General features: G+C 48.7%; 1 protein-coding gene across 1 annotated transcript in view; it reads left to right on the top strand.

Moving 5' to 3' along the window:
• Positions 1 to 27813, top strand: part of LOC311185950 (polycystin-1-like protein 2) — a gene marked incomplete at both ends in the record, with an annotated part of 85622 nt that overhangs the window by 25711 nt on the left and 32098 nt on the right. Inside the window, 17 exons of the mRNA XM_084256837.1 lie at positions 501 to 708; positions 2209 to 2329; positions 2993 to 3134; positions 4192 to 4368; positions 6171 to 6316; positions 6970 to 7164; positions 7533 to 7664; positions 8990 to 9172; positions 10788 to 10912; positions 11837 to 11960; positions 12572 to 12703; positions 16568 to 16790; positions 17268 to 17461; positions 20975 to 21205; positions 23199 to 23300; positions 24839 to 25017; positions 26574 to 26720. Coding sequence (XP_084112963.1) covers positions 501 to 708; positions 2209 to 2329; positions 2993 to 3134; positions 4192 to 4368; positions 6171 to 6316; positions 6970 to 7164; positions 7533 to 7664; positions 8990 to 9172; positions 10788 to 10912; positions 11837 to 11960; positions 12572 to 12703; positions 16568 to 16790; positions 17268 to 17461; positions 20975 to 21205; positions 23199 to 23300; positions 24839 to 25017; positions 26574 to 26720 — 2761 coding nt within the window. The remainder of the gene's footprint in view (positions 1 to 500; positions 709 to 2208; positions 2330 to 2992; positions 3135 to 4191; positions 4369 to 6170; positions 6317 to 6969; positions 7165 to 7532; positions 7665 to 8989; positions 9173 to 10787; positions 10913 to 11836; positions 11961 to 12571; positions 12704 to 16567; positions 16791 to 17267; positions 17462 to 20974; positions 21206 to 23198; positions 23301 to 24838; positions 25018 to 26573; positions 26721 to 27813) is intronic.

Here is a 27813-nt window from a genome sequence, read left to right as displayed (position 1 = left end):
ATGTTGGGTGTTGTGGGGGAGCAAGGAGATTGACAGGTAAACAATCAGTCAAAGGTTCAGAATATGGAGACTTAAATGAGTTGGAACCATAAAGCTGGAGATAACCCCAGGTTCCCCAGGGCTCCCCATAGGAACACATAGCTGTGGATGATTGCTTCCACATGGAGTGAGAATGACACCAAGGACCAGAGTTGCTATAGACTTTCTCCAGGGTGGGGCTACATGTTCTCCTGGCCCCTCTCTTGCCATAGGCCTGCCTGCTCACCTGTGCTAGCAATGGGTACAAAGCAGCAACATGTCCTGCAGGTATATTCAGAGACTGGATGAAACAGGTCATTTTCCAGAAGCATTCACCTGAGGCACCATTCCTGCACATCTGCAAGAGAAATTGTATTTGGAGTTGATTTTCTTGTCCATCACCTTTTCTTTGAAACACCCTGAACCTGAAGATAGCCCCATGGGTTTGTAAATAGACACCCATGTTTGCCCATTTCTCCCAGGACGCTGCTGGGTTCAGTGGGGTAACTGTGTTGAGAGGAAGCTGATCCACACAGACCAGAGGGAGCTGGTGGTTCCACCATCCTGCCTGCCCCCACCTGGCTCCGCCGTGACCCTGCGCCTGGCCATCGGGAGAGGCCAGGAGCCGGATAAGCAGAAGGAGCAGTGCCTCTATGTGTCTGCACCTCTGGAACTCAAGCCTCAAGTCAGGTGGGGGCATGAGAGCAAATTTCTCTGAGGTTGTCATTCGTTTGTCTTTCAGTCAACATTTACTGACAGCCAGCTTGAGCTGGCGCTAACTTAGTGGTGGGAAAAGCCAGATCCAGACTCGGTTCCCTATAGTTACTGCCTGGGTCAGAAGTGATTTGCACAGACATAGAGGGTGTGATTCTGTGACTGCTTCCCCAGTTCAAGGTCAGGGAAGGCTTCTCTCAGGAGAGAGATAGAAAAGGAATAGGAATTGACTTGGCCAGGAAAATGGGGATTGGAGAGGGAACAGAACGGCCAAAGGAGGAAACAGAGAATACTCTGGATGTGAAAGAGGCTGGCATGGCTAGAGCATGGAGGAAGAGAGGGGCAGGAAGAAGCTGAAAGAGTAGGCAGGGGCTGGCTCAGCATGGTTTTGCACATCAGGTTTAAAATATGACTTTGGATTTCATCCTAAGAGTTCTGGAAAGCCATCTCAGCATGAAACAGGCCTGGGGCATGAGCACATCTTGCTTCAAGATGCTCTGATAGCAGGTGGAGAGCAGACTGGAGGGGGCAAGAGAAGCCCAAAGAGATTATTTAGGCTTTTCCAGGAATCAAGGCAGGAGCTCAAGGTCTTGCTCTACGAGCCAGGTGCCTGCAGGAAGCAGATGGCTCACTCAAAGTAGGAATAGATGAGGGTTGGGTAAAGGGTCTATTTAAAATGTGGACAGGTAAAAATGGAGCTTCCATATGATCCAGCAATTCCACTCCTAGGTATCTATCCAAAGGACACAAAAACATTAATTTAAAAGGACACCCGCACCCCTATGTTTATTGCAGCACTATCTACAATAGGTAAGCTATGGAAACAACCCAAATGCCCAAAAATAGATGACTGGATCAAGAAGATGTGGTACATATACACCATGGAATATTACTCAGCAATCAAGAAAGATAAATTCATGCTATTCTCAGCACATGGATGGAGCTGAAAGGGATCATGCTTAGTGAAAAAAGTCAGAAAGAAAAAAAAAATACCAGATGGTTTCACTTATAGGAAGAATGTAGAGAAGCCAAATAAGGGATCAGGAAAAAAACGTAATTATAATAAAGTAAAAATCAAAATCAACAGGCACCTGTAAACCAGAGACATTCTGCGGAGGCGGGGGTGGGGGAAGGGAGTCACTCTGCTCTTACCCCAAGACTTTGCAGGTGAGGAAACTGAGGCTCTGAGATCAAGGTGACCATTTTGAAGTGGCAGTGACAGGATTCTAGTACCTGGGGCCTCCTGTGCTTTGCATATTATGACCCTATGCAGTGAATGAAGTGGGAATCCAGCCCATTACTAATCACCCCACCTTCATCACCTGGGACGGTTATGGGGGCAAGGGGTAGGAGGGAAAGGGCTTGCTTTTATTCCATCTTTTATTTCCCACCTTCTCAAAGGACTTGAGAAGAACAGGGCAAACAACCAGGCAGGTGGCCACCATGCCTAGTGACATTCGACTGTCTCCTTTGCAGCTGTGAGAAGAACTGCAGGCCAGTGAATGCTAGTGACAATGTCATGCTCAGGGTCACCATGGGGGATGATTTCCCAGCAGCCATGTTCACCTGGTACTTAGATGTCACCCCATCGGAGAAGGTGAGGACACTGGCAACCATTCAAAATGGAATTGTCCCCCCACCACACCCCTTGATTGACCAGACTCATGCCAAATTCCAGTACTGGGCCAGGGGGAGAGAGAGAAAAAGAGAGAGAGAGAGAGAGAGAGTGAGAGAGAGAGTGTGTGTGTGTGTGTGTGGTCTCCCCAAGGAAATCCAGGGAGCCAGTCAGGATAGAGATGGAATGCAGCAGATGCTGTTGGTGCCCTAGCTGAGTCCCTCTTGCCAGGCCCCTGTACTCATCCCCAGTTGCTTTGGAGTAGAGTGGCCATGGGCTAGTACCAGATAGGGAATCAGGCTGAGGCTGGAGGCATTCAGGAACTACTGCTTTGCATAGTTCTGTCCTCCACTCTGCTCCACACACCCATTCCACCCCCACCACCTATACTCCCAGAGAATCTCCCTCAATACCAGGCTTGCACAGGAACCCCTGGCTCAGAGTCTACTTACAGGGAACAGCACAGGACAAATGTCCTTAACAAGGCTGGGAGCGGTTATTTGGGTTGAGCTGGGGAGGCAGGTGGTACCTGCCATCCATCCATTGGACACAGAGCAGAAAGGCCTCCTTGGGGTTAAAAGCCATCGTGTTGTTGAGGTTCAGGCCAGCTACAGACTCAGGGAATCTGGGCCTGTTCTCTTTCAGGCTGAAAGCCTGCCGGCGATCTGCAGACTTCCAGGACTCTGGCCCCGTTCTTTAACCCTCCTTCAGAGGGACACATCCACGCTGCTGCTGAACAGCTCCTTCCTGCAGACTTGGGGCAAGGCCATCCGGATCCGAGTCACAGGTATGAAGTCTCCCTTTGATCAGGGATGCTGCCTGCCTTGGAAAGAGAACCAACTAGAACCCAGAAGCCAGAATTATGGGCCATCGGTGTAGGGTGGGGACCACACTGGGCTCTGGTATTCATCCCTCCATTTTCCAGCTGGGTGGCTTGAGGCAAGGGACTGAACCTCTCTGGATCTGTGTCCGTACATATTAACTGTACGGACATATTAACTGTATAACATATTACATATCAAAACTCCCACCTCCGAATTACACCATGCAGACGGATGAGATCACAGCATGGTACAAGCAGATCAACCTGAGGTTGTGCCAGCTGCCCTTCTCATGAAAAACCAGCCCAATGTGGCAAGAAATGTAGATTCTAAAAGAGACCCTAAAATGGGGTGATTAATCCTTTTGAGATGGTTACCTTCGATTCAGTGTTTCTCAGAGCAGCCCATAGACCACCCAGCAGGGTAAAATGCATACCCCTAGGCCCACCACAAACCTTCTGTATTAAGTCTAAGTCAGACATTAGTTTTAGTTGCTGAAAATTCTCTTTAGACCCCACTCTTCCACATTCTTTTTTGAAAAGCCAGATGATGATACCAGGTGACGTACAGGAAGGAATGTGGCTTTGGGTGGGATCTGTCTAGATCTGGCTGGGACATTTCCATGGTCATCTTGAGCGAGTCATTGTCTCCCTCCTCCCCGAGTTCAGTGAGGAAGGTGGTCTTCTTAGCCTCATTTTACAGATGAGGAACTAACTCTCACAAAAGTCAAATCCAAGGTCACATGGCTAGTAAATGGCAGAACTGGGGCTCAAGTCCAGGTCTCTCTGATTCTGTTCCTCTCTCTGTACAATTTTTAAGTGAGGCCTTGGGAAGGCCTGCATCAGAGGCCGCTGTTGGATATGCAGATTTCTGTGCATTGCCCAGAATCTCCAGAGGCTGAGGCTCTGGATCGGGACAGGGGTCAGGGAGCTGAGTGTTTAACAAGCTGGGGTGATCCTAAGACATGGTGGAGTTACTGTGACCCATACAGCCCCCTAACTATCCTCTGTCTTCACTCCCCAGCAGTGACCGGGCATGCCTATGGGGAGGACACCTATGTCATCAGCTCTCTGCCTCCCCCCGAGGTGCCCACCTGCACCATTGTCCCAGAGGCGGGCACCATTCTGACAAGCTTTGCCATCTTCTGCAGTGGCTCCACCTCCCTGGGCCCCCTGCAGCACTGCTTCTGTCTGGAATCAGGTACCACCCAGGACTCTGTGCTCCCTTCAGCACCAGGGCCCTTCCGCTCTAAGAATAGGGCCCTATCTCTCTGGGGGCTACAGAGAGTATATTACACATGTGAGAGGTGTGAAGGATGAAGACACCCCTCTCTCATTTCAAACCTCAGCCACCACCCCAGGTACACACCTCAGAGGGAGGAGAAACAGGTTCCCTCAGTATCTTTTCTACCATTACAGAGGCCAAAATGATCTCTGTCCTGGAATGAGGGACATGAGAGGACTGAATGGCTGAGAAAGCCCACAGGTATGGCCATGTGGGCCACAGCCAGGACCCCACACCCCAGCCTACTCTCAGGGGAGCCATGAGCCCTTGGAAGTCTGCAGCTACCCAGTAGAGAGGGGTCTCATTCACAGACTTATCGGTGCTCTTGCTGACCACTTAGCAGGAGGCAGCTGGGAATGGGGGCGTCACAGAACACACTGAGCTGAATGGTAACATTTCTGGTGGGACTGGGCTTCAGACCCCAATCCCACTGTGCAACACTCTGCAGCCTGCATCACCTCAACAGCTCACACCCCAGGATGGCAACAGGGCATCAGCAGGAGACACAGGGTGATGGCCCACACAGCATGTGCTCTCCCGGTTTGGAAATGACTGGCCTCTAGAGGGCTCATTTGACTCCTGGGCTGTTTCCAGTGGACTCTGGCATTTGACAACCCTCGCAAGAGCTCTGAGGATGTTCAAGTCAGATGGAAACTTTCCTCCAAACACAGTCACCAGAACAATGGCTGGAGGGCTCCCTACTATCCAACACAAACCACAATGACATAAATGAAATGCCTCGATTAGGGAAAGGTGGGTGTAAGCTATCCTGAGACCCCAGGGAGGGTGGTTTAATCCATGGATCTGACTGGACCTGAGCTTGGAGGAAAAACCTCAAGGAATGGAAGTAGATTTCACTTCAAACCTGCATCCCCCTAAATGCAAAGGCCAGGCTAGTGCTCCAATCGCGACTGGTGAGGCCCCTGTCCTTCCTCTGTCCGTCCACCTCACACAGGTGAGTAAGGAGGCAGGAAAGTGTGATCACCTGAAAATGAGCCATTAACTGTCACCCCATGCTTCATGATTATTGGCACATGACAAAGTGACCAGTGATTCCAATGAAGGGGGTCCCCTTTAGGGACAGAAAGGACACTCGTGGATACATTTTTACAACAGATGTGTACTGAATGTCAGATTCTGTTTTAGGTGCTAGATATGCAGCAGTGAACAAAATAGGGGTGCTGCCTTTGTGCCCCCACGGTGAACAAAGGGCTGTGTATACAAAGCATGGTTGGGACAGGCCACACCACACAGCCGGTGTAATTACCTGTGCGTGTTCACACGTTCATCACAAGTGATGCTTGACTCCACAGCTAGAGGTGGCAACAGACAACAGGAGGCGCTGCTGTGGAGATGGCAAAGCCTTCGTATGGACAGTGACCTTTGAGCTTGGATAGGCTTGGAGCTAATCTTGACTATCTCCTCTTCTCGCTCCTCCTCCTTTCTTTTTGTAGTTAGGTTTTCCATCTTTATTTTAAAAAAAGAAAAAAACCACGAATGAGAGATTTTTGGAGACATTTTCTTAGATTTTAGTAATATTAGTCCAAAGTCACAGCACCCTGAGATTATCTGGAGAGGAGAGTAGATTGGTATATATGACTGTCTTCATGCTGAAAATATTGAGTCCCTGAGTGTCTGACACGCCTTCATGACATGTGGCTCTTTATCTCTCCCTGGTTGGGGTGCTGCCCCCTGAATTGTTCAATTTCCACTTCTAGGTTCCTGTCTGCGCTGTGGCCCTGAACCTGACCTCCTGTCAGTTTATCTGCCACTGGGAAAAGAAAACAATGACTTTGTGCTGACAGTGGTCATTTTCGTCTCCAATGAAGTGGGTGACACACGGCAGACCCATGCAGCGGTGAAGGTAGGGGGTGGCCACTGTTGTTTCTTTACTGAGAAAACCTGACCCACCTGAACCTCACCGAGAGGGTGGCTGGTAAACAGAGAGATGAGGGCATGACCACATGAGCTGATACATTCGTTTCATCAACAAATATTTACAGAGCTTCTCCTGTGTGCCAGGCCCTGGAGATGCAGCAGTGGTCTTCCCCTCTGTAGATTTTATGATGTGTAGTAAGAATAGGGGTAGGGTTGTAGTGGGGTTGTAGTGGGGTGTGGGGTGGAGGCTTGTGGGGTTGGAGCAGAAGGACCCAGGAATGTGCTAGATGACCACTTCATCAAGTCACCTTCAGAGCCCACAGAAAGAAGGACCAAGATCAGCCAACAGAGCTCCAGGCAGAGGCAGGACAAAATCCTAGTAAATGTAAGGATCAGAAGCCAAGTGGAGTGGGGAGGGATGGAAAGACTGACCAGGAGGGAAGTGAGGGGTGAAACAATGACTTGCTTGGGCCTTGCCTGGTACAAGAGAGTCCCAGCTGCCCTCAAAGCCCCAGAAAGTACCCAGAGCCCCCACGTCATGTCTGCTCTGGTTTTCCACATGAAGATCCCTGGCTTCACACCCCAGGCACTTGAACAAGTGCTAGGGCTTGCAGCCGCCCCAGGAATGCTTCCCCTCAGGTGGGACTTGGAGACGCCCGTGTTGAGGATGTGGCATTCCAGGCCGCAGTGTCTGAGAAAATCACTGTTGCTCTGCAAGATGAGCAAGGTCCTGAGAGACTCTTCCAGCTAGTCAGGTCCGTGTCCTCCATGCTGGACCAGGAGCGCCAGGGGCAAGGCTCTGGGCAGTCGCCAGGAATGGACGCCAGACAGAAGGTACTCCAGATGGGCTCTTTTATCCCTCTGCTGGGCGCCCTGGGGTCTGCATGCAACCAGGTTGGAAGTGGGGTTCATGATTCTGTATATTCAAGGCAATCAGAGCCATTAAACTCAATTTCCAAAGTGATTTTGCATGTGAGGTGACATAGTCACCGATTCCAGGGTCTAGGATGTGCACATCTTTGGGAGGTTACACCCTGGGCACAAGATGCCTACCAAGCACCCTATGGGGAAAACAGAGGTCTATGGGTTTTGGAAAGCCACAGATGAACCCAATCTTGCTCTGACCCCACGATTTTCTGAAACCACTTCATCAAGTCACTGGAATTACATTCCCTCTCTCCTCTTCCTCCCTCTGTGTCAAGGTCAGAGAACGCATGCTGGTATCACTATCTTCAATCACTGCCACCCTGGGGGACATGCAGAGGGTGCACGGGCTGGCCAAGGTATTGAGAGAGGTGACCCACCACAGTGAGGAACTCTCGCCCTTGGCCCAGGTGAGTAGTTCACCTACTCAGTCAGGCAGAAGGTCCCTAAATGTTGGGGCCACAAAGTCTTCAGCCATCTTATTTCCAAGGTTCTGCCTGGGTGGCTCTAAGGTGGCTCTAAGAAGCCCCACAGTCCCAACTGGTGAGCACCTTGAGTCAGTAACTGCCTAACTAATCACTGGTTCATGTGCATGTCCAGATGCTGAGGCCCACTGACCATTTCCCCTATTTCAGCCTGATATCCAGCTGCCAACTCCTGCCTTTCTTTGTTGGGAGCCTTCTCTGACCTCCACTCCCACCCTGAGCCCACTCTGCCTGCCCACATTGAAGACTGGACTTATCAAGAGATTGATGCAGCACTGAATGACTATTGGAGCCAGGGTGCAGATACCCCGGCTCTCTCCACTTTGTGGATAACTCCAAAGCAGGACCAAGCCCCAGTAATAGGCTGATCACACCTACTGTATCACACCTCCTGCTCTTCCTGGTCTCATGTCCTATGTGTTTCCAGGGATCACCTCCAGATGCCTCAGGGCATGCTTCTCCGAGAACTCAAAATACCAGATTTCCAAGGCAGCCAAGGTTTGAAAAAGAATCCCTAAGACAGTAAAAAGGGATCTACCCTGGCTCTGCCCTCCCACTATGTCAGGAAGTTGTGCCCCTCAAATTACCCAGCCTGAAGCCAGTAAAGGTGACCTTTAATTCTGGAGCCATAATACTGTGATCATCACACTTCCCTTTTACACACCCATTTGCTCATCCATTCATTCTATGTGCAGGCATCTATACATGCACCTATTTCCATCCATTCCTCCCCCCTTCCATTCATTTATGACTGCATTAATATACTCATTCATTCAACAAAAACCTCCTGAACGTCTAGCAACTTGAGAATTCAGCAGCAAACTGTGCAGACATAGCTGTACTCATAGCACTTTCAACAGCCAGACATTAAAGAAATAATTTCACAAATACATACATAACAAGACTATATAAAGTTCTATGCCCATCCACCCATCCACCATCCATCCATCCATCCATCCGTTCAGTCAATGTTTCCTAAATGCCTACTATGTGCTGGTTGTGCAAAGCACTCTGGGAAGGATTCAGAGATGGATTAGGCTACTCTTTTGAAGGAACTTACCACATTGTAGGGCTGGAGGACCTAGTTTCAAGTCAGCAATACAGGCAGCTCGTGTAATAGGCGTGGCCCAGATCTTCCTTGTCGGTGTCTACAATTCACTCCTCTCCACTGCAGCCCTTGAGTGGCACAGGGGATGGCCTATCCCAGGGAGCATTCATGCTGTCTTTTCTTCTCCTTTGGGTGAACCCAGTGGGAGGCCAGCTGGGTGTTGCAGCATGCCAGTGAGGCCCTGTTGGCAGCGAGTGCCAAGGCCCATCCTGAGGACCAGAGGCGCAAGGTGGCCACGAGGGACCTGTTTCAGGCTGTGGGCAGCGTGTTGGAAGCTTCCCTGAGGAACAAACCAGAAGAGACTGAGGCGGCCAGTGATACCCAGGTAGGTGTCCCAGACCAGACGCAGACCTCTACACCCATGGTGTGCCCGGCTCCCACCAGCATCTCTACATGACTCTCCCCCTTGCAGATGAAGAAACTGAGGCACAGAGGTTAAAGTCCTTTCAAGGGAGCTGGGAGAAAGGTTGCAGAATACAGCTTCCAGGACTAGTTAGTAGACTGAATGCAGGCTCCAGAATGGGGCAGGCTGAGTCTAAACCCTGCTCCATTGCTATAAGCCTTGTGACTTGGGCAAGTGACAAAACTCCCTTAGCTTTACTTCATCTAAAAATTGAGGGATTCTGCCTCATCCTGCATAAGCCACCAGTTGGAGAGCTCACATTTCCTTCTTGCAAGTTTGGATTGAAATCCTCATTTACTTAGCCAAGAACATGAAATATTCTTAGAAGAAAGGCAGCCCCAGAGTAAGAACAGATACAGCCCAGCTACATCTGGTACTTAAGGGGCCCGACCTCCCAGGACCGCATCACAAGTTGCCTCAAAGCCCATTTCTGGCTGCTTCATGGTCTTTATCACATGGGGCCATCACCTCTATTCAGGAAGAACTGAGACACACATTCAGGGACGCACACACTTACCTACAGGTACTCAAACACATCTGCAAATTCATACACACCCATCAACACCCATCAACACACATTCAATCACACCCACTTAGAGACACTCACACATACCCTAAGCGCACAGCCTCCCACACTCACAGAGATGCACATTTATACACGTCATCACACTCAACCACACATACACTTACAAACACACAGACTGTCACCTATAGTTGCAGTCACATGCGAAATGACATTCACACATCCATGCTCCAACATTTCTACTTACCCTGAAACCCACACTCACACCCACACACATATTCACCAACTCACACACATACTCACACTGACACCTACACACTCAAGCACACTCACACAGTTACCTTCAAAGACATAGTCTCACATGCACACACGCTCCCTGGGCCCTGATAGGAACTCTGTGCAAATACCCAGCCCTTCCTGGGCCTCATGCCAGCCTTGACTTCAGTGAGGCTGTCTTTTCACCCAGGAGTTGGGTAAGGTGGGGGGTAGCTTGAGCCCAGGTGACCCCGTGATATGACTTGGCCTATAGTTTTCCATTTTGCCATGGGTAAGACTGGGCCACGAGTGGATGTTGGGGAGAAATGCAGTGGCAGGAGAGACCCACTGTAATGGCCCAGCACATGGAGCCACATGCTTTGCTGCCTCATCGCTTCTTGCTGACTCACCTGGCTCTTCCCTTGTCAGTGTATGACCTCCATAGGTCACCAACTCTGTCTGTGCCTTTGTTTCCCCTTCTGCCAAAGAAAGACAGTAAAGGCACTGGCCTCAGAGTTGTCTGAAGAGGAAACGGGCTAGCATGGGCCTCGGGCTGGAATCTTTGTAAGCGCTCACTCTTTGTTTCCTACAGCACCTGGCACTAACTAAACAGTGTTCCTTCACCATCCCTTCTTATTCCTCTGCCCTCTCTGGGTTCCTGTTGGGTCCCTGCGGAATGTCCCAGACTAACCTGATGACAGTACCCAGAGGCGGCCACGGAGACAGGTCCATAGCAGTATCTCCTGCTTCCTTTTCCAGATGGCACCTGTGCCCCAGCTGCTCGGAGCTGTTGAGCGGCTGCAGGCTGCCCTCCTGCTGGGGAGGCTACCCGGGGGCCCTCCAGTCACGTTGACTGCCCCCTCCATCGTGGTGTACACAAACAGGTAACCAGTGGCACTGTGGCTCCCCAAGAAAGTTCAGCCCCTGACCTGGCTCCTCCTGCACCCACATGTCAAGACCTGTGACAGCAGAGAGCAGGAGGCCAGCCTGGGAGGGGTGATCGGGGCACAACCAAGAGAAGGAAGGGCTTCTCATGGAGAGAGCCATTGTGGGGTTGGACAGCAGAGGCAGGGGAACGCTGAGTGCCAGTCCCAGAGTTAAAGCTACCAGGAGTCCTGAGAAGTCCAGGCTGTGCAGTGCAGGCCCCGAGATGGCTGAAGGAAGCGCAGGACACTTTCAATTCACCTGGTGTGTCTGGCCAAGCCAGGGCTCCTCAGTGCCTCATGAGCACCTGTGTCCCATGGACCCCCTCAGTACTAGAGGGGCCCTTCAATCTCCATTCCTCCAACACACAAGCCAGGGCTGGACGACACTGCCAGCACTGCTAGGACTCCCTGAACCTAGAACCCGTCCTTGGCTCCTTGTGCAGAGGAAGCCCTCTTGGGTCCCAAGGGAAGTTTCCCAAAGCAACACCTCAGTCAGAGCTGGGATCTGAAACCACATCCCCTGTCTACACAGACATCACAAGGCCAAAGGCCAAAGCAGATGGGGCTGGGAGCCCATGACCTCAGATTTAAGTAGGCAAGGGAGATGAGCCTGCGGAAATGCCCACATTGAAGCTCACTGCTCCTTCCATTGTGTGCCAGGCACTAAGCCAAGCTGGCAAAAGCCCTGTCCTCAGGGAGCCTGCCATTGGTATAGGACACAGTGGCTGCTTTCCAGCCTCCTCTGAGGCAAACACAGAGCCACTGGTAGCCACCCACAGTGACGGGAACAGGGGGCTCCCTGCAGGTTGAGAGGCACGCAGGTCTGCCTCTGACACTGACTTTTTCCTGTCTCCCACCGCTGCGGTTCTCACCTGGGGCCAGAATCCAGCCCCGGAGTTGGTGGAGCTCCTCCATACACGTTGCTGCTGTCAACTCTGCCACCTTCACCCTGCCTGGCGCCTCCTCCCTGGGCTTTGAGGACGCTCAGGATCCTGTGGACATAAGGGTAATAGTAGTAATGAAGCTGTAGGACCAGCCCTTCAAGTTTGCAGAGCTTGCTGACATGTGGGACTCAGCCACATTGAGTAGGTCTTGTCAATGACATGACATCATTATGCCCATGGACAGATGAGCATCGATGACTTATCCAAGCCACAAGTAAGGTGGCAGAGCTGGGATTCACACCAGGCCTCTGACTCCCCAGTCCCTCCTCTTTGCACTATACTGTGGAACTCCTGCAGCCTTGGTTGCGTGATTCATTGAAAATAAAGCTCTTCAGCCTTTGCTGCACCACCAGGAAAAGGCCAACTTGGGGATCTTTTCTGTTTCCCAATTAGGCGCATCTGACTCTCTGGTCCTTGAGCCCCAACACAAACAAATAAGCATCTTTCTCTTAAAGACTTGTTGGTTTTGTGGGAAGAATGGATCAGAGTGTCTGATAGTCCAGTAACTGCTCAGCTGTGACAAACCCAGTTTTCTGAGGCCACATCCCCAATGGGCAGACACATGCTAGTCAGCAGCTATAGTTCAAAGAGGGCCCCATTCACCTTTCAGGGCAAGTGCTCTGGTTCACAGCCCTCAAGAAGCTGTGCCAGCACTCCTTATTCTTGGTTTCAGATGATGAGCTTCCCAAAGAGCCCTTTCCCAGCCCAAAATCACTTTGACGTCAGTGGAACCATTGGTGCCCTCTGTCTGACCAGCCCCAGTGGACAGCGTGTCCCTGTGAAGAACATGTTGGAGAATGTTGAGGTACGTGTTACTAGCTGCCACTGGCGAGATGGCTTCTGAATTTCTTCTTCAACTTGGTTGGTTCCAGAAGTTGATCAGTTATGAAAACATGTATGAGAGAGGAGAATCATTAAAAATGATTCTCACCCTACCTTAAATATTGTATTTTATTTCCCCCATCAAAAGAATATTCGATGAAACATATATATATATATATATATATATATATATATATATATATATAGTTTACGTCATTTTGCATTTTTGTACAATGTATGCTTTCTCCTCTCAGGTGTAGTCCCTGTGGAATTCCTACCACCAGTTCACCCATGTCCCATCACTGTAGTTCCCTGTGCTCTTCCCACCCCTGTTTTGATCCTTCTTCCTCCCCCTCCCCTACAGAATATCTCTGATTTATAGTTGCCTGTTGATTTTCATTTTTAATTTATTATAATTAGTTTTTTCCCCTGATATCTTGTTTATTTCCTCTACATCCCTCCTATAAGTGAAACCATCTGGTAGTTTTCTTTTTCCTTCTGACTTATTTCACTGTGCATAAGCCCTTCCAGTCCCATCCATGTTGCTGCAAAAAGCATGAGTTTACCTTTTTTGATTGCTAAGTAATATTCCATGGTGTATATGTACCATATCTTCTTGATCCAGTCATCTATTTTTGGGCATTTGGGTTGTTTCCATAGCTTAGCTATTGTAAAAAGTGCTGCAATGAACAAGGGGTGCAGGTGTCCTTTTGAATTAATGTGTTTGTGTTCTTTGGGTAGATATCTAGGAGTGGAATTGCTGGATCGTGTGGAAGCTCCATTTTTTAGTAGTTTGAGGAACCTCCATATAGTTTTCCATAGTGGTTGGACCAGTTTGCATTCCCACCAGCAGTGTAGTAGAACATCTTTTAAATTAAAGGTCATACTGGACCTCCCTAGTGGCACTGGTGTTAAAGTCTCAGCGCTATCAAGTTATCACCAACCAATTTGGCCTGAGTTCAATCCCCAGCCAGGGAGATAACCCACATGGTGCAGCAGACCTCTCCTGTCTCGCCTGCTGCTCCCCTCAGCAGTGTATTTCAGTAGATCTGCCTGTTTGCTCCCCACTCTGTCTCTGGTGAATCTTCTCACCCCTGGCACCTCTGGCCTACATCCCAGCTCTTGTATGCATAAATAAATCTTTAAAAAAATTAAAGTAAAAAAAAAAATTAAATACATACCTCTTTCCCATAATCCCCCACCACAGTCCCTTGGGTCTCCTCCTCTGGTAGCCTCAGTTCTGCAATCTGATTGCTAGGGTTTGTTTTTGTATGTTCCTTTGCTTTGTTTTCACTCATATTCTGCATGAGTGAAATGATCCAGTATTTGTCTTTCTTCTTCTGACTATGTCTCTTAGCATAATTCCCTCTCATTCCATCCATATTTTTGCAAATGGCCAGATTTCATCTTTTTATGAGCAGTATTCCATTAAGTATATAGACTCCATTTTCTTTATCCACTCATCTGTCCTTGGGCACTTAAGCTATTTTATAAATAGTGCTGCAATGAAAATCATATTTTAACTTAAGATTCTAAATGCACATCATTGCTAATCTGTGGGTGTACAACTTAAAAGTTCCTTTGTGTCTGTTGCCTGGAGTCTTAATTATCTTCATTACATGAGTTTTCACCAAAGTACAGCCTCTAAAATGTCCAGCTAGATTTTTCTTTAAAGTTAAGCAAAACCATAAGCACTCCCATGGTGCAATGTAAGTGAGATTCTTTTCAAATTTTAATGACTTTTTTCTACCGTTCTCATCGATGACTAATTCAATAACAATTTTTAAAAACTCACCTGCTTCTCAAAGCACTCAAGTTTTTATGCAAATCATTCTTATCACATTGTCACTTTCTATCACTCTGAAATAGTATAAAAGTGGACCTTTAGAATCACAGTGGACAGAAGCAGGTTTGGGGTCAAATGCAGCTGCCTGTTGGTGAGCCTATAACTTGGAGGAAAGGAAAGAGCTCCAGGGTTACTAGGGGAAATACGGCAAGGGTTGGGTTTTCTGGAAGCAGGCAGAGAAAGAAGGTTCAGTGTGAGGTATACACTAGAGTTCAATATCTGAGTCGAGTGAAGACAGGGCCGGGCAGAAGGAGAAGTCACACAGAGCCTCAATCTGCAGCAAAGTTTAGCCATCAGGTTTTTAGTAACTGCATGTGTTTATTTTCTGTTATTTATGACGTTTTGATATTTTTAAAATCTTGCTGGCTGGGGAGAGGTTGTGGCTCCAGGGTCAGCCAATTCTTAGAGATAGCAAAGAGTTCAAACAGGGCACATCGTTCACGTGCAGACCAACCAACCCCCAGCGCAGCCCCCCAACCCACTCCTATATCTTACTCTCATGCACCATGCTTCTATTTCCCTGCCCTAAAACCATCCAGGGTTCCCGGCCACTAGAGACCACCCCTAGAGTCAGAAGCCCACTGGAATTATTCAAACTGACCAAACCTAAACTGTTTACTTGGCCCTGCCTTGCCTTGCCTCTGGAAATCCCAATATAAAGGTTCTGGCCTGGCTTTCTACTGTACCTGCTTCTGCTTCCTGACCAGGTACTTCTCCTGACACCCTGCATAGAGGGTGGCCCCTTCCTCACAGGAACTGTCAGTCACAACCTCTTTCACAGTACTGATCTCCTCGTGCCATCACTCAGTCACTTCTATAACTTAAACTTGCATAGTACACATGAGACCAAGCGGCCCACTGCAGGCCAATGTGCCTGGGCCTTTCATCTCTCTGCTTGCTCAGGAAGGCAGGAGCCCCAGGAAGGCTGTGCCCTCTAGGGAGGCAAGAAAGACCCTGAAGGAGCTGAGATCTAAGAGCTCATCACATCCTGTGACTGACAGCAGGTTGTCCCTAGAGGGGGAGTTGGGTGACAGAGTCCGACATCTTTTCTTGAAGGTCAGGAGCATTAAGTAAACAGTGTATGATGGGCATCAATCAAGATGTTTTTAAAAAGGGAAGGAGACATCAGCTAATCTGTGAGTGCTGCTGTGTATCCAGTCCTGGGTCAAGCTTTTTGTACATGGTAACATCTTTCCTACTCTCTATGGGTCTGCATTCCATTGATGACAAGGAAACAGAGGCTCAGAGTGGTTTGTTAATTGTCACACAGTCCCAGAGCTCATATGGGGCAGAATCAAGGTCCACACTGACATCTCTCTGCCTCTATGGCCTGTGCCCTCACTTACACTTACTGACTGCTACTACCATCAATGCCATGTAGCATGACACAGCACTTTGGTATATCTGTCTGTGCAGATGCACCCTTAAGCCAGGGTGCACAGTTTGATGAACATGTTAGGCTGACTAATGGTCCACAAAAGTGACCATGTACTCATCCAGGTCACCTGTCAGGGCAAATGTGATTTGCCAGTGTGATTAAGTTAAGGCTCTTGAGATGGGGAGAAATCCTGGATGATCTGGGCAGACTCCTGTCATCACAAGGTCCCCAAACAAGCAGGCAGAGGGGAAACTGAGTACAGAGGGGAGAAGGCAGTATGATGACAGAAGCAAGAAATAGGGGTGATGTGAGGAAGGGGCCATGACTAACCCAGGCAGGCAGCATCCTGGGAAAGGCAAGAAAGTGGATTCTCCCTGGAACCTCCAGAAAGAGTCAGCCCTGTCATCATTAGCTCTCTGGGGCTGATTTTGTACTTCTGACCTCCAGGACTATAAGACAACTGATATGTGTTGTAAGCCGCCAGGACTGCCAGCATTTGTCACAGCAGCCCGAGAATACCCACATCATTCTGGGGCCAGCTCCAGGTGCTACCCAGCTCCACACAGCAGCCCTGATACCGGCATTCTCATCCGAGCACACCTGTGGTTTGTCTCTGGTGACAGATCCTCCTGCCTCGGCTTTCACAAGGGCACAGTGAACCAGCTGTGTTGAACCTGACCCGACCCGAAGCTTTGTGGGTGAACCTGACATCCACAGGGGCAGCTTTGGGGATCCATCTGCACTGGAGACCAGATGTCCCTCTCGTACTCAGCCTGGGCTTTGGCTACCACCCCAATGAGTCCAGCTTTGACGCCAAAGTTCACCTTCCACCAACAGTTGATCCAGGTAGCTCTGTCACCAGGCCAGTTTCTTGAGTGGATTTAGGGTGGGGTGGGGAAGGGAGCTTAAAACTTGAGAATCAGAAGCTTTAGGGCTTATTTTTGTTGTTGTTGCTTAGCAACATTAGATGAGCATTTATTATATGCCCTGAAGAAGCTTGGAGAACTGACCTTATGGCAATCCCCATGAAAACTCTGGGGTTGGGAAGTATTGAAACTTCTACTTTCCAGACAAGACCAGAGGAGTTAAGCAACTGGTCCAAAGTCACACAGCACACAGCCAAGAAGGGAAAGTAAGAATTTGAGTCCTCATGGGTCTGACCTGGCAGCATGCTCTGCACACGGACCTGGGATGTCTCCTCTTCTAGGTTCCTGGTCTCAGGGGAGAAAGTACTTGTAAGACATGGGGGAGGCCATCAGGGTCCTATGATGTTATCTCCAGTCTCACTGAAGCATCAGGCTAAACACAGGTCCCTTCCTGCAGAATGGTCATCCACATGGATCCTGAGCCCAGAGGACCTGCAGTTTGGAGAAGGTGTCTACTATCTGACTGTGGTCCCGGAGTCTGATTTGGAGCTGAACGGCAGCAGAGATCTCACAGTTGGCATCACCACCTTCCTGTCCCATTGCGTGTTCTGGGATGAAGTCCAGGGGACTTGGAACAACTCTGGGTGCCAGGTGAGGAGAGTGAAGGAAAGAACAACATGGTTTTGTGTATCCAGCTCACTTAGAGCCCCCTTTCAGTGACTCTGGGGTGTCCTCCATGGGCCTTTGCACATGCACATCCTTGCACCTGAATGCCCTTCCGCCCAGTCTAGTTAACTCCTTCAAATCCTACCACAAGCATCACTTCCTCGAGAAAAATCTTCTCAACACCTGGGGGAAGCCAGACCTCCTACTCTAAGCTCTCAGAGCACACTGGCCTGACTCCTTGTGACCCTAGGCAGAGGGCTGGGCTTCTATTTACTTAAGTGTGTGTAGCTGGGGGCCCCTCAACACAGGAGCAGTGTGCCCTGCTCACCAATGGAACAAATGACCATTGAGCAAATGCACGAGTAACCGGAAGCCCTGTGACTTTGGGCGGGTGAGGCACCAGGGTGTCATTTCCAAGGAAATGAACTCACAGCTAGTCCTTTATTCTGTACCAGGTGCTGTGTTCCTTGCTCTTCCGAGCTTCTGAGTAGAGTTATGGGTTTTCATTGATAAACCACCAGTACACACATACACCAATGTGGGACGTACAGAGGTCATGTGTAGAAGTGTGTCATAGATCAAATATTAGTCTAGTACTGTGTGATTGACATTCATTATTGATAGAGAGGCAAGGCTAAGCTAAAGATGTAGGTACAGCAATACATAGGGTTATATTCTGAAGATGCTTTGTGGGGTGATTTCATTGCTATGTGACTTCATCGAGTGTAATCACATAAACCTAGGTAGTACAGCCCACCACACACCTGGGCTTTATGTGACAGCCTGGGGGGACCAGCTGTGTACATGTGGTCTGACATTGACCGAAATGTGAACCAGAGATGCCTGACTGGACATAGATACACAAGGTCACTGAGGAAACTTAAGTAATGGGACCATCAAGTTTGGACAGAATCTCACCACTGAATTCTCTACACGGCTAACAAAAGCTCTAAATCCATGAACTGCAGACATTATCAGGGTAAAGGCAAAATTGTTATGGGGTGTGGTGTGGTCTGAAAATCTGTACTCTAACTTATGTATTCTCTCGAAGGATACTAAAGGTGCAACTACTGTTGTGAGGGGTTCCTCAGATCCATTTCCAATGCTCAAAGGGGTCTGGTGCTAGAAAGGTGGGGAAGCCACTGCCTTCTGGATCTTTGTGATGACCCCAAAAGATGAGGGTGTTAGGTGTACCTCACCTGGCCCTGAGTTCCCAGCACTGAGGTGACCTTGTAACTGGTACCTGCTTGGGTTTCTTCTCTGAAACTAACCTCACCCCTTCTAGGGGTGCCAGGTGTCCACATAAGCCTCACAGCTGCATGCCAGATGTTGACTAGGACTGGGAAACAGTGAGACGAGCAACAGGGCAAATGCAGAACTGAACCCCGCGTGAAATCTGTCGATAAACAGCTGGCGCCATGCCTGGGGGTGGGATGGAGGTGTGTCAGCCTTTCACTGGGTGACTCATTAAAGGAGGCAGAGAGGGAGACAAGCGTCACCTGTTGGGGCTGCAGGGCTTCTTCCTCCCAGGCAGGCAATGGTTAGAAAAGTCTCTCTGGCCAGCGTGCACTGCTCCTCCCACTTCTTCACCTCCCTTGGACCCTGGAATGGAAAGGTGGAGTGGATAATGGGTTGGATCAAATCTTTCTCCACCCAAAGGCCCTGGGGTGATTGGAAGCTGGTCCAAAGCTTTCCCGAAGGCCTGCCCCTAATGCAGGGGATGAATGAAGAGCGCCTATGGGATCCCTATCCTGGTAGTTTTCTGTCTCCTCCCTTCTCCAACCTCACTGCCCAAGTGTTCAAGTTCCAGCCACCCCCACATCCCCAATAACCATGTCTTGCCACTCTCTTGCCCGGTGTGGTGGGGGTACACCAGGGGCCAGTTCTCCATGGCAGCAGGATCCTGAGGTATCAGGCTATGCAAGCCCTGCAAGTACAGAATTCTGGACCCAGATCTCCAAATCACAGGTCTAGAATTGGGGATCCCAGGGCTGAGACTTTGTCTAATAAGGCAAGTGAGGCACCTAGAGCACAAAATTCAAGGAGACTCATTCTCGGTCACGCAGGGCCTTGGCATAGTCTTGCCTTGGTAGTAGATGCCATGGTGGGCACATCTCCTTAGCCCCCTCACTCTAGACCTTGTGCAGAGGGGCACAACCTGAAGAAGGCCAGAGTGGGCCCTCCAAAACAGGAGCCAAGGACAGGGGTGCCAGATGCCCAGATCTAAGAGGGTAATTTTTTTTAAATTTTATTTAATTTTATATTTTTTTACATCATTTTTCATTTTTGCACAATGTATGCATTTTCATCTTGGTTATATTCCCCATACAATTTCCACCCCTTTTATTTTGACCCTAATCCCTCCTCCCATCCACGCCCCCCATAGTGTGTTTCTGGTTTATAGTTGCTTGTTGATTTTGATTTTTACTTTATTATAACTAGTCTTTTTCCTGGTCCCTTATTTAGGTTTTCTAAATTCCTGCTATGAGTGAGACCATCCGGTGTTCTTTTTCTTTCTGGCTTATTTCGCTGAGCATGATCCCTTCCAGCTCCGTTCATGTTGCTGCAAAGTGCATGAGTTTATCTTTATATTGATTGATTTTTGGATATTGAACTGTCCTTGTGTCCCTGGAATAAATCCTACTTGGTCGTGGTGAATTATCTTATGGATACATTGTTGGATTCTGATACCTTAAATTTTATCGAAGATTTTGCATCAGTGTTTATTAGAGAGATTGGCCCGTAGTTTCTTTGTGTGTTGTTCTTGTTCGGTTTTGGTATTAGTGTAATGTTGGCCTCATAGAACATGTTTGGTATTATCCCTTCCTTCTAAAAGGGTAAATTTTAGAGAACACTTTCCCCGTGCTGAGACACCAACTTAGGATTTAAACATCTATTGTTCCCCTTTCTTGCATTGTGCCCTGGTCTCGGCCTTCTTTTCCTCTTCAGTGTAAGATGACCAACAGCCCCAGCTCATCCTGGCCTGAGAGACCCCCAGGGTTCTGGACATTCAGCTTGAAAACTGGGAAAGTCCCTGGCAAACTGAGGCAGTGACCCGGGGGTTCCTGACAACACCTAGTCCACTGCCCAGACTAGAGTTAACCCTCAATATATTGATATATCTGTCCAGAGAACGAGCCATCAGGTGGGAGAATATACCAGAATGGTGCATGCCAAATTGAGACAATGACTGTTTATGGAGTCAGGGGACAGAGAGAACTTCAGTTTTACCTGGAATATTTCTCATCTTAAAAAAATACAGCAGACTGGTAAGATGGGCATGGTTGTCACATACAGTGGGTGCAAAGAGGTTATAGATAATATTCTCTGTATTTTAAAATTTATTTTCAATTAAATAAAAAGCCCCAAACTGGCCTCCTAGCAGTCTCCCGGTCTCTCCCCAGAACGGTGTCTATTCCTCCTCATTTTCCTCACATGGGCTGAGCAAGCTGGGGATAAGTTCCTAGCATTTCCACCAGGACCTTTCTGGTTTTGCAGGTGGGGCCACGGACTACTCCATCCCAGACACACTGCCTATGCAACCACCTCACCTTCTTTGGAAGTACGTTCCTGGTGATGCCCAATGCTGTTGACGTCCGCAAGACCGCCGAGCTCTTCACCACCTTCGAGGAGAACCCCGTGGTGGTGACCACTGTGGGCTGCCTTTGTGTGGTCTATGTGCTGGTGGTAATCTGGGCACGGAGAAAGGATACTCAGGATCAGGCCAAGGTGAGGTTGCTCAGTCCCAGGGGACAGAAGGGAGGACAGGGTTGTCCCCATGGAAGGACTCCAGGGAATGCATTCAGGTAGGGAGCCTAGAGACCAGCTGCTAATCCAGGCTTTAACCCCTGGGGTCATCTCAGGCTAGCTGGACCCTTGATGCCTCTTTGTCTGTAAAATGTCCTTTTTATCAAATTATCAGAAGGATTATGATACTGACCACTTACTGATGTCACCCATTTAATGCTCACAGCAGCCCTAAAAGGAGGGTATCATATTGAGGGTCCTCAAGACCACCGTCAAGTTCAAAGATTTGCTAGAAGGGCACGCAGAACTCAGAAAAGCTGTTACACTCATGATTCTGGTTTAATATGGTGAAAGGATACCAGCTAAAATCAGCCAAGGGGAGGGTCCAGGAGACCGGGAGAGTTTCCAGCATCCTCTCCCACTGGAGCCCAATGGACAGATTAGTTCTCCTAGCAATGACATGTGACAATATAGGCAAAGGACTGCCAACCGGGGGCGCTACCCGAGCCTTGGTGTCCAAGGGTTTAAATTGGGGTCAGCGACACAGGTATAATTATAAACATACTTAGTTTTAACATAACCCACCCGATTAACTTTAGTTCTTCAGTCTCTACCATCCCCTACCACTTCCACCCAGGTCAAACTGACACCGTGTGGTGCAAAGCCCTCAGTAAAAATCACACTGTTAGCCTAGAATACCTGGAGCCACCTGAGGCCCAGGTGTTCAGACATTCTTATCCTGCAGGATATTCCAAGGACTTAAAGGTTGTCTTCCAGGAGTTGCTTAACACCCAATCCTGTCTTCAGAGCATGCAGGTTTTAGACAACCCTAGCCTGCTGAGTTCACCATTTACTACTTAGTACCTCTATCATCTCACAGAGGTTCAGAGAGAGCAAGGCTTCTGGAGCCCCAGGAGTCAGAAGTCAAACCCAGACGGGCCTGAATATAAGACATGCCCCTGACCTAGGTCAAATTTGCATGACAAATTGCAACGACCAAGTTGTAATTATTAAGTATGCACCAAGTCTGATACATAATGAGCCTCCAGTAAATACGGGTGAATGTCCAACTAAGCATATAAGCACAGCCAAAGATGCACTGTCACAAAGTTCTGGAACAGTCTGCAATTTCCACCCTCTCCACACACATCAACATAACTCAGAAAGTTAAGATGGTACCAAACTTAGTAACGGTTTCAGCATTTTTATACTACTGTCTTTGATTCAGCCAAAGAGTAATGCCTCAGCTGTATCTGGTTCTCTGGAAGTCACTTTAAGACGAATTGAGTCTTAGGGTGTTTACTAGGGACTGCCTCAGATTAGCCCCTGAGAAGGGAGGGGAGGAGGCAGAAGGGAGAGGGAGTAGTCAGCTAGAATGCAGCCCCCTGAGGGTCAGTTGACCCTTGGGGAGCTCTGGCACTGTCCCAAGGTGGGTTGAGGCACCCAGGCTTTGATTACACTCTGTCACCGGATATTGCCTCCCCAGGAGTGCATGGGAAATTTGGCTTTTTCATCCCTGACAATGACACCTTGGCAACTAGGGTGACAAACCCCACATTGAGAGTTCAGGCATCACTGAACACACAGGAGCCTCTGACCAACTGTGGCTATTTTTTTCTTTTTGCTAAACTACCTCCATTAAATTAAAGTCCCAGAGAGGCACAATCTGGTTACCAATGTTATCAGAAATCATAAATGAACCAAGTTTGTGGCATTTACCAGATCAAACACTGAACATTCTCAGTTTAAAACAAAGCTCATTTTCAAGTTCACTACTTTTGGTCATACTTAATAATGAATGACTGTTGTATTTCTTTAAAGTGTTTTGTTCTTACTTGTTCTCACCTGGTAGAATGAATACATAATATGCATAATTTTGCTTCCTCTTTGAACTGTCATGAATGCCTGGTCTACTCTTAGCTGCTGTAGCAAAGAGGAATCCACCTCGTGGGCCTAACAGCGTCCTTCTGTGCAGGTGAAGGTCACAATGCTGGGGGACAATGATCCCTTTGCTCAGTACCACTACCTGGTGACAGTCTACACCGGACACCGGAGGGGGGCAGCCACTTCCTCAAAGGTATCTGGCCCCACAGGACCTCTCATTCAATCCATATGCCCCACCCAGCAAAGCACTAACCAGTATACTGTTGACTTGCTTTACCCAGAGGATTTGTATTATAGGTTTTTTCCCCCTCTTTTGCTTTTTATTTTTTTCCTTTTTTTTAAATAAAGATTTATTTATTTATGTATACAAGAACTGGGGTACAGGGTAGAGGTGCAGGGGGTGAGAGAATTCACCAGAGTGGGGTACAGAACAGTCAGTCTGACTGAAATACACTGCTGAGGGGAGCAGCTGGAGAGTCAGGAGAGGTCTGCTGCACCATGTGGTAGCTCCTAGCCAGGGAGTGAACTTGTGCTGCAGTGGCTGCAGACAGCTTCATAAGTCGTATCTTAACCCCTTGCACTACCAGGGATGCCCCTCTTTTGTTTTTTAGAGCAGGGAATCTTTTGGTCATAAAATTACCTGCTAAGCCCCAATACTTAAAAAGTTAAATGACATCCTCCCTGGTGGCACAAGGGGCTAAGTGTCAGCACTATGAAGCCATCAGCAGCCACTGCAGCAGGAGTTCCATCCCTGGCCTGGTTGCTGACACACCTGGCGCAGCAGCCCTCTCCTGTCTCACCCGCTGCTCCCCTCAGGAGTGTATTTCAGTAGATCTGCCTGTTCAGCTCCCCACTCTCTCTCTGGTGAATCCGCTCACCCCCTGCACCTCTGGCCTGCACCTCAGCTCTTGTATGCATAAATAAAATAAATCTTAAAAAAAAAAAAGATACACACTGATAAAGAAATGAGAGTTGTAGGGCAGGCTGCATAATGCAGGATGCTGCTGAAGAGCAAGATTCTGGCTTTTTTTATTGATACACAATATCTGTTGTAAGGGGGAGGAGCAAAAGGAAAGGGGAAGGAGATTAAAGAAAGGGGAAGAATGTAGATGGGGTTGTGATTCTGCCCTCCAGGCACTTCTTATCTGCTGGATAAGAAGACTTGGTATTGTCATTGAGATTACCCCCTAGTTCCCCAGCCTTGGTTTTAATCTTATCAACAAGATGTTCCACTGATCAGCTTCTGGGGTCCTTTGTTATACATTGGTCCTGGGCCCCCCCAAGCATTCCCAGTCATACCACGTGATGTACAAGTCTGGAGTCCGTGTTATGCATCTGTCATCAGGCCCCCCACCCCACCCCGGGCATTCCCAGTCATACCTTGTGATGCATAGCCTTCCCAGCGTGATCCAGCTTTGTGCTCTTGTTTGATTTGAAAGCCACCTTGCAGGGTTGGGCTCTGTACCTAACTGAATGGGTCATTTTGACCTTGTTTAGGATTTAGAACTGTAGGTAACAAAATGGTGGCCGAACAGGCTGCTTAGGAGTAGCAGACCCACAGATAGATTCACCCCAAATCTTTGTACAACTGAAAAATAACTCTGGCAAACCCAAAATAGGAAAAGAAGGTGACAGGGATGTACATCACTGGTCTTCATTGGTGTTCACACACTTTCAGTGAAACACTGCTTATCAGTTACCACATGGCCACTCCTGGTCTCTGCATTTTAGGTGACTGTCACCCTCTATGGGCAGGATGGAGAGAGTGAGCCCCACCACCTGTCAGATCCCAACACCCCAGTTTTCGAGAGAGGAGGAGTGGATGTCTTCTTACTCTCCACCCTGTTCCCCCTGGGAGAACTGAGGAGTCTGCGGCTGTGGCATGACAACTCAGGGGACCAGCCATCCTGGTGAGTCAGCGAAGGGCAAACCATGAGGACCTACCAAGCTCCAGGCCCAGGGCTGGACACTGTACATTTGCTCTCTGCTGATCCAACCATTCCTCTGCAAGAAACATAGAACTGATCCCCATTTCATAGTTGAGGAAACTGAGGGTCAGAGAGGCCATGAGCCCATGGGCCATATAAGCTAATGCAGTAGCTAGAAGAAGGAATGCAAGTTGCATCCCTAGGGTCCAGCCCATCTGTGCCACTTTTGCAGCATCTCTTTTCCCATCTATAGAATAGGGCTGGCTGTCTATAGTGAAGACAAACTCAGTAATAGGAGACTAAATGTGACATTGAACTGATTTCCCAGCAGAGGAGCTCAGAGCAGTTGCAGGCTGCTGTGTGCCAAGCTAAGCCTTTCTGTGCTTAGCTTGTCCCTCGAGGACAAGCCCTGTTATGATCCTCTTTTTTCAGGTGGTAAGATCTAATCTCAGGGAAGATAACGACATGCCCCGAGGTCACACAATGGGCAAGCTCAGATCCAAGGCTCCTCCCCAATCTGAGGCCAAAACTAGTAACCTGGATGAGTGGTTTCCTGACTCATAATCAGGGGCTACAGCTTTAGGAAACTATTAAACTGTTGTCTTTGATTTACCCAAGGAATTAAAGATTACTACCTTAAGTAACCTATAGGGTTAGGGGAAGCTGGGACGCTGACTTTGTGAGGGACTGAGCCTGCAGGGTGTTTATCAAGTGCCTGAGGTCAGCCCCTGGGAAGGGTGGGAAGGAGGCAGCATGGCAGGAGGAAAGGAGTTTTGATGCAGCCCAGTGTCTTCTTGGCTGAACCCCCGGGAGCTCTGGGGTTGTCTCCAGTTGGGTTGAGAGGCCCAGGTTTTGATCATACCTAGGCACCACACCCATCAATCACTGGATTTTGGCCACCCCAGGAGGACATGTGGCAGATATAGCCCTTGCATGCCCAAGGGGCTGCCCTTCCTGAATGCGAGAGCTTCTCAGCATCATCTCCATCATGTGGTAAATGCTCATGGACCCTCCAAGACAGAATCATTTCTCTTCAGGGCAAAACGCCTTTCCCCAGGGTCCAAAACCCAATCAGGTTAGATGATACCCACAAAGTGCTGAGTCCGAGATGGCAGGCTTATCATCTGGCTGGAAGCCCACAAGGATCAGGCATGTACTTCCTCCTGTGCCTCTCCAGAAACACCTGACTTAGACAATTTGCCTTTTTTCCCCACTTGTATTTGGGCACTGGCCTGGGGTTGGCTGCTCTGCACCAAAGCTAACCGTTTCAGACTACACCCTCTTCAGCATGGTTTCCATGGCAGCCTTCAAGCTCTGGCTCTCTACACTAGCTGAACTCCCCACACATTCAGGCCATGTTCATCCACTGACTGGGATGTGTTGCTTAAGGCACTTAAGGGCAATGAAGAAAAATCTCTTTTTCTGGGAGCTCTTGTTTAGGGCACTCAGGTTTGCAAGGTGTTTCCTTCCTGGTGTCTCAAGAAGTCTCATCCTCCCCACCCCCAATCTTGTCCTCAAAAGTGTGGTCCCTTCTCCAGGTACGTGAGCCGGGTGCTGGTGCATGACCTGGCGAGGGACAGGAAGTGGTATTTCCTCTGCAACTCCTGGCTGTCCATTGATGTCGGAGAATGTGTCCTTGACAAAGTGTTTCCAGTGGCCACAGAGGAGGACAGGAAACAATTCCGGTATGGTTGTTTTATTCCTTTTTAAGCAAATAGTTTTTCACTTTGTACTTTATTTCTAGGGAAGTAGCATCTTCTTTTTTAAAATAGGCAGTTAGATTTATTTATTTATGCATACAAGAGCTGGGATACAGGCCAGATATGCAGGGTGGTGATGGTGGTGGTGGTAAGAGGATTCACCAGACAGTGGGGAACAGAACAGGCAGACTGACTGAAATACACTGCTGAGGGGAGCAGCAGGCGAGAGAGGAGAGGTCTGCTGCACCATGTGGGTTTCTCCCTGGCTGGCCGGGGATCAAACTCGTGCTGCAGAGGCTGCGGATTGCTTCATAGTGCAGTGCCTAACCCTTTGCACCACCAGGGAGGCCCTAGGCAAGTAGCATCTTGACCCAGTAAAAGCACATTTTAGCTACTGGCTGGCATAGCTTTGAGGGTGCGATGTTCAATGACTAGTTTTTCTTACTGGGAATGATGGTCCTTGGACAGACATGGACCCTCCAAAACAGAATTATTTCAAGCTGGTGAAATACCTTCATAAGGTATTTTCTCATGAACGTCACCAAATAATGTATTTTACATGAGAGGCTTATCTGAATGGCGACTCAATGTTTGGCCACTGGGGTGTCTTCTTGTCATTTCACCCCAGATGGGTCTCTCAGCATGTGCTCCCTTTGCTTTACTTGCCTTCCCACCTCATTCCCTGTGGTGCATCCCTCTACATCTCTCTCCAAACACATAGGAGCAGATACAAATGTACACACATGCGCGCACACACACATCACTATAGACTGGTGTTCATTTTCTATCTTAAAATGACACATGACTCCAAATGTATTCCCACCTTTTGCCTTTCGTGGTATATTCTTCCAAAAGAGCATATGTGGGACAAACTTCTCCTTGTTGGCTGCATGTTTCCATAGAATGGCTGACCCACAGCTGTGGACCTTCCTCCAATCAGTGGGCATTTAGTCTGGTGCCTTTACTCAGGTGACTTTTCTTTCCAGCTGCTCCAAGGTGTGAGCAGCTCAGGCTTCAAGGGGCGGGGGGGGGGTGGGGTAAAGTCAGAATCAGGAAGATTGGACCCCAAGAGAGGTTA

This window comes from Talpa europaea (assembly GCF_964194135.1).
Source record: "Talpa europaea genome assembly, chromosome: 16".
NCBI classification, from domain to species: Eukaryota; Metazoa; Chordata; class Mammalia; order Eulipotyphla; family Talpidae; genus Talpa; species Talpa europaea.
The sequence above is the reverse complement of the archived record's forward strand: the minus strand, read 5'-3'. Positions and strand labels throughout refer to the sequence as shown.